Source organism: Nestor notabilis, unplaced genomic scaffold, assembly GCF_000696875.1.
Source record: "Nestor notabilis isolate BGI_N333 unplaced genomic scaffold, ASM69687v1 scaffold33411, whole genome shotgun sequence".
NCBI classification, from domain to species: domain Eukaryota; kingdom Metazoa; phylum Chordata; class Aves; order Psittaciformes; family Psittacidae; genus Nestor; species Nestor notabilis.
The window spans coordinates 51137-63521 of NW_009914844.1; the positions used below are offsets into that span (position 1 = coordinate 51137).

General features: G+C 40.4%; 1 protein-coding gene across 1 annotated transcript in view; it reads right to left on the reverse strand.

The window, feature by feature from the left end:
• LOC104412973 (chromosome unknown open reading frame, human C15orf27) overlaps window positions 1-7374 on the reverse strand; it is a gene marked incomplete at its 3' end in the record, with an annotated part of 58503 nt that extends 51129 nt beyond the window's left edge. Inside the window, exons 1-2 of the mRNA XM_010023838.1 lie at window positions 7361-7374; window positions 5416-5604 (exon numbers count right to left, since the gene is read on the reverse strand). Of these exons, the coding sequence (XP_010022140.1) occupies window positions 5416-5604; window positions 7361-7374 (203 nt within the window). The remainder of the gene's footprint in view (window positions 1-5415; window positions 5605-7360) is intronic.
• Between the last annotated feature and the right edge of the window lie 5011 nt (window positions 7375-12385).

The following is a 12385-nucleotide window of genomic DNA, read 5'->3' on the forward strand; positions in this document are numbered from 1 at the left end:
TTTTTGACAGGGACCACAATACGTTCATATCCAAGACATAGGCATAGCCTGGATACATGGAGAGGCACAACAATGGCCTCTCTTATTCTCTACTCTTTTTCCTAATGAATCCTAACATGTGATTTGCTTTTAGACTGCTGCTCTGCATTTAGCTGACCTTTTCATGAACTCTCCTTCCAGCCTAGTATTTCTCTTTTCCACATTTTTCCTTTGTCCATTTGCTTATCCATCTTTCAATCTTTACACTAAGCCATATCTTCTCTTAGAATTTAGAAAATTAATTCCACTGTTAAGCCAGATAAATCAGACCCACGTCATTTCCACTCTCAAATAAACAGCTTTGCAAACAGTGGTCTGTGGGCTACAACTACTACTCGTCTACTAACAGAAAGCACCTAGGAGAAGCAAGTTCTGTTGGAAAAATACAGAAACATCTACAAACCAAAAAGCCTGAAAATCACTGAGCTAGAAAATGAATTCTTTTTTTTTTTTACTTATAGTAGTGCTCCCTCTACCAATTGCTGTTACTGATAAAAGACATTAGAGGGACACACTCAAAGGCTGTAGGTACTAGGATAAACACAGTAATGAACTATTCTGGAAAACAACATTTACAAAGATAAGCACTTAAAATGCTCTGTACAGAAAAGGAAGTTTCTAAATCACTGCACATCCCTGTAACATAGCCCAAAATGTCATGTATTCTCTCTCTAGTGAAGAGATAGTCACCTCACAGGTTCTGTCATGCTGAATGCTCATTTTCTGCTGCAGTGCAGGTCTTAGCTTTGGACCATAGCACAGAAAATAGCAGTGATGTAGTACTGCACAAAGAACAAATCAGCACTTTAGTCTCATTCACTGGATTTTGCTGTTAAGATTTTCCACCATCTTTCTGGATTCAGCTAAAAATAAATTAAAAGTCACTTCTGTAAATACAAGGAGCTTGCTCACTACATGAAATAGTTCTGCCCTCCAAAAACTTTGCACTTTATCTTGAGCTTGGACCTCATTATTCACCGTGTATCAGCATCATGCACTCACAGAATTTTTCAGAAAAGGGACTGTTTAATTATGCTGCCAGAGAGAGACAAAAAAAAGCAGAAGAGAAATGTGAGAACTTGGTCCATTTGAGTTCTTTTAGTTAAAGCACCTTGAGCTTTGTAGACAACATTAGTAAAATACCTCCAAGAGATCAAAATGAGAACTGAAAGATTAATATGAAAACCAGATATAACGGCATCTATTTGGTGCAGTTCCAGAAGACAGACCGAAGGAGCAGACATCGTTTTCTCCCAGGATGGGTGAACACATTCATCTGTGAAGGTCTGCAACCAATTTAAAATTAAAACCTCAAAACTCTTCCCTGTGTTCATTTCTGAATCTCTGTTCTCTGTTCATTTTGGTTTCCCTTCCTTTTAATCTCTCTCCATATATATATATCCCTTCTTTTAGATACTCCTCCTGTTTAATGCACTTTCTAGCTGCAACCAAACAAATCTAAGGTGACGAACAGATGATCATCAATTATCAAATTACATTGACACAACTATATACAGCTAATGGCAAGTGAGACACATTAACTGTATGAACCCCCAGCCTTTACAGCTGTTGATGTAAAACAGTATTTGAAAGGACCTTCATGTTTCAAGTTTGTTTAACATAAAAAAGTTCAAGGACTGCAATCTGAAACAAATACAAGAAATAATTTCAAGTTGGTGTATATCTCTCCCCTTGCTTCCCAACCAACAGGTCTTGGAGAGACAGGCTCACTGTCTGTAAATTCTTCTATTGTGATTGATATCTATTGTGAATGATTCCTCCTCACTGGAATTTAAGGAAAGTACAGGAAGGAGAGCTTTTCCCTATCCCTGCTTGTCGTTAGGACATGGGTACCACTTTCTGCATGTTGTCAGTTTTCCAATTATTCCCCATAATTTTTATTGGTCATTGATGCAAAAACAAAAGAGAGAAACTATTTTTTTTTTTTTTTTCAGAAAACAGAACACTTGACTGGAAAAAAGAAATTATGAGTGACACTTACAGTTAATGTTAACATTTAAAAACCTCCTTAGCTTTCTGGGTGATTAGTCTCCTTGAAGAAATGTTTACATCTTTTCATGCATGCCAAGTTCAATGCAGATACAGCCTCTCCAGTAAATTCACAGACATGAAGAAAATCAGCAACTGTCCTGCTGCTTTTTGCACACAAGTCTCACCTGCTCCATTACAGAGATGTCAGAAGCGTACACCATGTGTTCTCCTTGGCATCCAAGGCACGTTTTTTGAATTAGTTCATTTTTCATCTACATGCCTCCAGCGTATGCCTCAATTATTTCTGTAATGTCTAAGCTTGGAGTGCAGTGCACAGCAGGAGGATTCTAAGAAGTTAACTGTAGAGCAGATTAGCAGGACTAATAAGTAATGAACATCATCCTCACCCTGGTTCTGAGAACCGAACTACTATTTCTTCACAGTGCTACACAGAGTGGAAGAGCTGTATCTTTATGAATAGAGATCGCTATAGTCACATAAAACAAAATGGTTTAGTTACATATTAGTGGCATTTATCAGAAAATTTCTTTTTCTGACGAGAAAGACTCACAGCTCAGTTAATACCAGGCACATCAGCCTCACTGCAGGGAAGAAGCAAGCCAGATGCAGCAATCTTTTATTGCCCACTTACTCATCTCTAGTCTGATGTCTCTCTTACTGCTCTGTGCAAGGAGATGAAGACTGACTAGTGATGAAATGCTACAACCTATATCAGTAACTACGGACTGCATACTAGTATGTTGAAAACCAAAAGATCATGGTCAGATGCAGCTTGTCACAACCACCCAGCATTTTCCAAGCACAGGGAGGCACCAGACCTTCCTGCTGCAGAGCCTTAGAGTTACACCAACTACAACTTGCATAGGTCAGCTATAGATCTTGCATAGATCAGCTATCAATCTATAAGATCAGGGAAAAGCCTACAGGAGGTTACACTTGGAGTCTGCGACAAAGACTGCCAGGGATGGGAAGAGGAGTCCTACATCACCTTTTAGTACTCTCTGGCATTAGCAGCTTCTTCTGACACCTCCACTGACAACCTCTATGGCAGCTTCGGGGTAACAAGGCTTCACAGTTATGAACACGGATGCTGTCAGAAACTACAGGGACTTAAATATTTTCTGCCCCCTCCTGTGCTGCCTTTCCCACACCACACTCTTTACACGAGGGAGATGTAGCTGTCAGTTCCTGTACCAAACTGATCTGACACACCCTACCTCCTTGTTACTCTGGTGGAAGCCATCCAACAAGGCTAAGATCTAATACCTAACAAAGCCATGAGGAAGTAATCACGCCGCATTCATAAAATCAGACATATACCCAACAGAGCCATGAGGTGGGACGGAGACACCTACGGAGGCAATATTTTACTTTTGCTGCTAGGCTTCTTGAGCTGAGCTCTGCTCCTGAATTTCACAAGGCATCAGTTGTGCTCCATGCTTCTGAAAAGCAGCAGCTGCCATTCCCACAAGGCAGATTTAATCCTGGGACTGAGCTGAACACACTCAGCCAAAATGCATTGAGACATACAAACTAAAGCTCTGAATTTTCTTCAGAGAATCCACTCTACAGCTGGGATGTCTGAATGGCACCTGCTTATTTCCGTTCAGAGTGATAAAGCCACAGAAGAAGTCTGTGTGAAGGAAGAAATCTCTGCTGAGGAAAAGAATGACATGTCTATTTTCCTGCTTAAGACTGCAAAGCTGCTCAAATGGTTACAATGGGAGATCTGTGCACTTTGGCACAGTGATGAATTGAGTTTCAGATCATAAAAATCTACAAAAATGCATATCTGAACTAAACTGGTATTTACTCAGTACCGAAATAGACTGAGGGTTACACCTGCATACTCAAATTAATTTTCAAGTGCCTCTTTGCTATGCAGGGTATTTTATGTTACAGTTGTACCACACTTATATAACCTACTTGAAATGTATTTCCCCTTGTTTGGAGGAACAGCTTTCTGGAGATGTCTCATAAAGTCCAATTTGGAAACAAATTAAAGGCAAGAGCCTTCCCCACATACTGCTTCCTGACTACCATACAGAATACCTGCTGAGCAGAGATCAAGCAGGTCTCTCTGCTGATTTCTGAGCCTAGGTTAAAACACATTAAGCTGTTAATAAACGGAGGCTTACATAAAGCCTAATGTCTTCACCAATGGAGCTCTCTATGACTTACTGTGAAACGCTTTTAGATGGATCTTATTGACAGTAGAATATATATATATATATTTATTTTTTCAGTGTGACACACAGTGGCACAGTAATCACAGAATCAGAGGGGCTAGGCACAAGTTCTCACCTCATCTCTATCCCAAGGGATGTTAAACTACAGTGTTATCATTCCTGACAAACACATCTTCACAACATCTAGCAGCTGCAACTCTATTTGACTCCTCCCAATACCAGTTTGCTTAGACCAGTAGTCTATCCCAGCACTTCACTACCCTCATTATTCTCGTCTTTGCTGAAGTTCAAGTTTCTTACTTCTTTTACATCATGTTTACATCATGGAGATCCGTAACAGACTGTTCTTTTCCTCACTGAAATCTCTTCTTCATGTTAAATACAGTTACTTCCAACAGTACTCCACGACAGTGGAGGTTTTCTGCACCTTTAATCATTCTCACTGTCTCCCTCTGCATTCGCTCCACTTGAGCCAAATCTTTCACAAAAAAATTTAGTATAGCAGTCCACCTACAGCCACTTCAAGCCTGAACCAGGCATAAGGACGACTTCTAATGACCTGCAGGACAATAGCACTACATAATCTGACACTGGGTTATGTTTGGACAAAGTGATTAAGATATTTAATTCCAATAAAACTGGAACAGTTGTTCTGTGAAAACAGGAGTAGTTTGCATACACATTATCAAAGACAACGCTCTCACACAAGCACACAACCAAGCTATTCAAATTACTCTGTGAAAAGTACACAATCTGTCCAGGAATCAGCAGCCCCAAGTCATTATCTCTTGGTCAGGAGATGCACAGCTATGTACAAGAATCACAGTAACCAACTCTGTCACCCTGAAAAACCCCCTGGAAACCCTTTTCACAAAGAGCGTTCACCAGGCCATTCTGCCTGTCTGATGGGTAGATGCCTGGTCTAGTCTTCCCTTAGAGAAGACTTCCAGACTGTGGTCAAATAGCAGCTATGGATCACTTAGAAGTATAAAGAGCCCCAAACCAGCACAGATTAGTAATATTAGAAAAGTTCACTTCCATCCTGTGACAAAGCTTTTAAAAAGAGTTTGAGGACAACTGGCTGCACGTCCCCAGCTCAAGGTTTTCTTTTGTACAAGCCATGAAATTCATATAACCTAAAACTGTAAAACAAAATTGTGTCCTTTGTACTCACCCTTCTCTCTGGTACTCCTCATCCAAATTTGACAAAAGCTGGGACCCAGCCACAGACAGATCAAGGGCAGCTAAAGGTAGATCTCGATAAGCAAAATTAACAAGCTGTACAGGAGCAATGCTTTTGGTCTCTTCTTCCACTTGTTGTGAAATTATTTCAACTTCTGAAACACCACCTTCTACTGTAGACCTGAAAATGCAATAAGCAAAATAAAACACCCTCTCTCTCTCTCCACACAGATACATATATAAATGAATGTAAATAAACAAGCAAACAGAAATAACTTAGAACAAGAACTCACAGAATCCCAAAAAGCCAGCAACTTAAAAGGTCTTTGCCAGGGCATTGGGGAAGGTGTCCTCATTGAGAGGACAGACCAAATCTCTCCACACCTGTCTTCATGAACCCAAATAAAATATTTGTGCAAAACAGAAGGAAGGCATGTAACTGTGCCAACTAAAACCTTACTGCTCTGAGAGTTACATCAGTGAGCAATGAATAGCTCAGCTTATTAATCCTTTTATACAAAGCAACTGTTCATTAGTGGATGCAGTTTGACCCCTCTTCCACTGCAGGTCAATATTCAAATAGTTTTGACGGATGGCAGCTTATTATCTAGTGCACACAAAGGATGGCTTTGTTTTAGGAGACAGCTTGCATGTCAAGCTGCTCACTCCATTTGATTCAGAGTAGGTGCAAGCACAAACTTTCATCGAGGAGAGCTTGCAAACTTCTAAAGAAATCTCAGGCTACTTGTCTCAGGTTTTCAACAGCAGGAGTGAAGATATTCTTTTTCCTTAAGGCTATATTGAAAAAGTGCTTGGCACTTTAACTTCCCTTTGTTATCTGACTACAAAAGTTGTACTGATGGTTTTGTTTTAGAGAAGCTTATTAAAATCTTCCAACTATTCAAGAAACCAGATTAACAGCTATTTTGGGATTTTATTCCAGAAAAAAAAAAAAATAATAAATAGAGGATTCCTTAACTCATATAACTTGTTAGTCTAAGGATGCGGGTGAAGGAACTAAAATTCTATGTGAAAGAGCCAGAGAAAGATTCTGTTGATCAGAGCCACAACATTAGACTAACCACAGAAAACATTATCCCTAAATTCAAAGGGGCTATTGGCTACCAGTGTTACACAAGAAAGTAATTTTAAAAATCAGAAAATGCTGTTATATTTGGCAGGGAAAGGCTGCAACTGGGTCACAGTACGGCAGAAAGTAGAGATAAAAGGAAGTACTACTTAAATAACCTAAAGGCTTCCTTTATGTTATTCTTTGTCCAACTAATAATGGAAAGCAAATAGATTCATTTCCAACAGAAGAGTATTCCTCTGTCAACAACCTGAATCAGAAACCCAGAGGGAGGAGCTAATTTTAGCAAGAACTTTCTTTCTTTGATTTTCACCTTTAGTGCCAAAGGGGACATTTACCCTTAAAAGTCCAAGTGGGTTCAGTTTTTCACAGAAGAGCATACAGTGATCCAGTTTCCAGTGTTATAAAGGAAAAAGGAAATGGGTTGATGCAGCCTTCCCTCTCTCAATAGTATTCACCTTCTGCATCCTTAGGCAGACTACATGACAGACAGTGTCCAATTTGACTGAAAAGAAAAGCAAACCAAACCAACACACTAGAGTTGCAAACAGCTTTGGGACAGGTTTGGTGGCAGTAAAGAAAAAAGGCAGATCTGACAATAGCATGACATACCAGTTTCCAGCCACTGGCTGTTAGTAACACATCAGACATGCTTCCAGCATTCATGGGTTTTTTGCCAATTCACACTCTTTAAACAACTGACCGTATCCTGCTCCTCCTCCTCAAAATATCAACTTATCCTTCCAGTAATACTGATAGAACCCTCGTGATGTCACAAGATCATTCTCCTACAGGTAGCAACCTGTTCCCTTCTATTTAAAATAAACTATCCTCACATGGTACTTACTGAGGATTAGTCATGTTGGAGGATGCAACTGAATCAGCAGTGGTTCCAGTATTCAACTAATTCCAGCTGTTCTGCACAGTTGTCCTAGCCTTCCAAGATTAGGTCTCTGTGAGAAGCAAAACAAAGTTATCTAAAACACAGTCAAAAGAACTCCAAAGGGCTGCACTGACATTTGTTGTCCATATTAGGGAAGCTGTAAAGTTACAGTGCATTTACACATTTATCTGCTCACATACATATTTCTGTAAGAACACAGGTCTTGCATTAAACCACTAGACTGTTGAGAAAGATAGCCAAGATCAGAGGGGGGGCCACAGATTTCCAAAGAAAGCTCTGTCAACAAAATTCAGGGTTTCATTCTCCATTTTCCAATTTGAACTGTGTTCCTGTCTCCCTTTGCTAGAAGGGCTCTTCTAAGAACTTATTCATGTTGTCCAACATTCCAGATGGGCTAGTATCGAGATAGTATTTTCATCACCAAAACCCACAAACACATTTGGAAAACGCACCACATTTGCTTGTGGCAAAACCTCCACTTGTGTTGCACTTGGTCCAATGCATGGCAACTGGAAGGGGAGAGGACAAGCTGTGAGAATGAAAACTGCTGCTATGCAGGTTTAGGTAGCTGGAAAAATATAAACTGGAAAATATCATTTAAGAAACAAAATTTCTTAGGAAAAGGTATCATGAGACTCTGTAAAGCCACTGTCAAGACTATATGCTAAATAATTTCTAAAAGTAACATAAAAATATACTGTTAAACAGAAATGGTCACTGGCAAATTAGACTGACAATAACATAAAAAAAATAATTATAATGAAGAAAGCATCTTATACCAAACTTAATACTGAAGTCCCAGGTTGAATTGTTAGTATTGGTCACGTATTTACAGTGGAGACATACAAATGTAGCAAGAGTATGATCCTTAACAATCACTTGATACCAAATAATAAAATTGAACTTACTTCTTTTGTAGAGCCATTTTCAAGGCTTTATTTCCTGTCTTGTAAAGTATAGCCAGTGCATTCTCACATTTTCCAGGTGATACTCCTGGGTACGCAAAAAGAAAGGGTCTACAGTGTTATCACCCTCCTCAGTTAGGTAAGTCAGCCAAAAGCAATCTAATTATTCGTATGAAGAAAAGAAATGTGACTGACTTTAAAACTGACAAAACCACATATTTTAGAAAAAACACCCATACTCCATTCATCTGTAACATAGTAATACTGCTATGTATTACACCAGACTAAGCAGCAAACTTCCCCAGATACAGCAAACACTTGATTCAACATCCATTCAGTATCAATGGGAGTCTCTTTGCTGGTCTTTGTAGCTCATGAATTATTCATCTTATCCTATTTGCTAAGGCAGTAAAATACTAAAACATTTGCCTAAAATTATGCATGTTTAAATCACACACTGAAAGGATTTGGTGAATCTGTACCTATGACAGCTTTAAGATAGCAATTGTTACACCTACCAGCACCACAAAACTAAGGCATAAATATCAGCCTTGTTTTGCAATGTTAGCTCCCTAGTAGGTCATTTGGGGTTGACATTTTACAACACTTTTAAAAGAAACCCCAATTTTTAATGAAGAACTTTACCCAAACCAATTGTTCTAGGCACTCAGCCTAAGAAAATGGTAAAGGCATGAGGTCCTGTGCACATCTCTTGTCAGACTCAGGAAATTGAGAATCCTGGTAGAACTGCATTTGCAGGCCTGGAGAATAGAAGGTAAATGGGGGTACAGCTGAATTAGGAAATGGGAATGAAACTGATAGGAAGTGGACTCAGAGACAGATGTAGATATGGGAATTTCTTATTAAAAACCTCACCATTTCTTTGGGAGACAGCACAGTGCTAACACAAACACACACACACTCCCAGAGGGGGTTTAGAAAACAAAACAGTGACAAAAATGTACAGCTGGATTAAAAAAAAAAAAAAAAAATCTTATTTTTTAAATTAATCCCTAGATTTTGAGGGAACTTAAGTCATAACAGTGGGGCCAGCAACACCACAGTTCTTTGATGTAGGACATGAAATATTTGCCTCTCTGGAATAGACCGAGTCTGGGATTTTTTCTCAAGCTGGAAATACATTCACACGTGTACAGGACCTTGCTTTACAATTCAACACCATCTGACCAATAAGCCAGACCTGCTGGAGCTGGCAGCTCTACAGATAACATTCCTCACCACCAGGACTGAAGGAGAAAGTTGCAGCCAGCTCTTCTGATAGCTCCACAGGGAGCAGAGTCCAACCCGCCTCAGCAGAAGGGACTGTTACCATGACATAAGGCACTCAGAAAGGTGGGACGAGTAACGTGGGACCTGAAAGGAGATAAAGGGAGTCAAGTCTCCAAAGGACTCAGTGGAGCCTTCCTGAGAGAAAAAGTGAGTAATTTCTGGGCAGATAACTAATGTATTAGCTGATCTAATGAATCAAAAAGACAAGTAGTTAATATGTACAATAAGAGGGCAGCACAACCAAAACCTTCAAAATGGTAATAGGCTGTGTGTATCTATATCCTAAATGGATTACTATGATTCATGCTTCTTTCTAGGCTTTACGCAAGCAACAGAAATGCCTTAACGTATACCGGTATTTTGCAGAAATCCTTCTTTCCATTCACTCCACCTCATCTGTTACATTCAAAACTTCCTTTAAAAAATCCCAACTTCTACAGCAGCATAAACCACTTCCAACTTCTATCAGGGAAGCTGGAACAGGGAGATTTTATTCTTCTGCACGTACCTCATTGGCATTCCTGTAGGATTTAGTGTAGGCAAAGAACAGTGATGTGGCTCTCATCCCTATCAACAGAGATGGGCAGGAGGGAGAGGCCAACCTTTGGGTATTCCATCTCCACCCAAGTGGAAATTCTTCCATACAGTCCTTTCCACAGCTATCCCACTCGGTGTTCGGTAAACAAAAAAACTTCCTCTCTCATGGTCTCATCTGAGGGAATTAGTTAAAAGTTCCAGGGGGTTGTTTTGGGGTTTCCCCCGCCTCCCTTCTTGGAACTGAGATCAGACAGTACGTGGTAGATGCTGAGCTGCCATATGAGTATGAGCAGTGCTCATTCTGGGAGAATTTAGCAATTCTGTTTGTTCTATGGTGTGCTTTCAAGGCAAGATGGTTGTAGAAGGAGCACGGTTTCCAGAGTTAAACAGAATTAGTTTGAAAAGAAGATGTGACAGAAAGGAAACAATAGTCCCAGAAAGTTTCTAGTGCACACACTGAAGTGGTATAAAGCCCAGAAACATTGACTGGACTGACATACTGTCTTGTATGCACCAAGAGGACAGTGCCATCTGATGGGAACCGTATTTCTGCAGATAGTTTTCTGTATAGAATCAGGTTTACAGCCAAGTAACTGCTTAAAATGTGGGGGATCACAGTTCAGATCTCAGCAAAGCTGACTCAGCTCTTCACCCTTCTGCAGGAGGCGAAGGAAGTTGCACCCAGTTCACTGAGCTCCTTCAAAGGGCTTGCAAAGTGTTGTACTTGCTTTCCAAGCTCCTCAGTTTTCTTCTGTTCTTTGCGCAAGTATTACGCATGTGAGTGTTCCTCAAAGCTTTTACCAGATACCCTTTGCTTGCGATTTCTTTCACCCGCTCCTCTGTAGGGACATCAGCAAGCAACTGCTTCACAGCTCACGGGTTATGCTCAGAACCACGCAAGCTGAGACGTGGGGCCATGTGCCATAGTTGAGCAAAGGTTCCTGCTGCTGCCCTTGCCCAGCACATATCCTGCCCAGTTAATTTGTTAATGTTTAGATCAACCTCCTATTGTCAGCCACCACACTTTGGCTGTAACTTGCTAATAAGGAGATAAAGTCCAGCTTAAACAACACAAAACATAGAACACAGTTTGGAAAACAGACCTTAAAGCATAGCATGTGTGTACATACATTCCAAGCTAAACAAAAAGCAAAACAAAACCAAAACCCCAAGAGCAACCTTAAAAAAAAAAATCATCTGTACTCCAGCTGTGCCTGAAAACCATGACTCTAAGCATTTATTTAAGCAGTCTTAGAAAATACATCCCACAATGTAGTGGGTGCAACTGGGGTTAGGAAGATGGTTCAATTTAAGCCTTTTGCACTAAAGTTTCTACTAACTTGTGCCCTAATGGAGCTGAATTTAGGACCACCCAGTCTGGAGGCATTTGTTGCATTTGCTCACATTCTAAGGAGTGTTACCAAGAAGCTGTAAACCTCTGTACAAAATACAGGCACTAACCAAAACCTCTGAGTTTAGGTACTTACAAGTAGCTATAAAACCCAACTCTGACATGTTCTGCTAACTAAAGATTCTTCCACACAGTCCCTCAACAGCAGCTCAGACCCATGGACAGCCTCACAGTTCGCATTCAAAGCAAATGCAATAGGCCTCACTTGACAAAACACAACCATTAGCGGGAAGGCAGGTTTTGAATAGTCTTGCCCAGCTTCTGCTCCTTCCTCTGCCCATGCCATGACTGAGAGCTGGACCAGGAAACTGAGTTGGCATTATCTTCGTTTTCCTGCACTGCATCCTGCAGGATGGCTTCCCTCATACAGGTCACAGTACAGCTCCAAGAATAGCTATGTCAGCAAAACCGAGCAGGTAGGGCAGTGCACTATGGGCACAGCCACAGAAACAAACAGCACAGTGGAGAAAGCCTTAAGGTCAGAAATACTCAAATCAAAGACGACGTGTTGACAGCTAGCCCTTGGCAATATTCAACTGGAGTAAGCACCCAAACTGAAAATGCTGAGCAGACTGAGGAAGGAGTGGAAATGAAAAGGGCTTTGTGTGGGTTTTTTCTCCTTCTGCAACACGCTGGAGCTTTTTATTGTTTTATTCTGAATCTAGCACACATCAGGAAACGGAGTGTTGTTTCCTCAGTGCAAAAATGTTCTTATTTCAGTCTATAAATTAAAGTTCTTATATGTTCTAAATGATGGTTATTAAGGTTCCTACTCGGCAATCCTAAGGAGCTCCTGGAGCTATCGAGAAAAACAGAAAGGGAAAG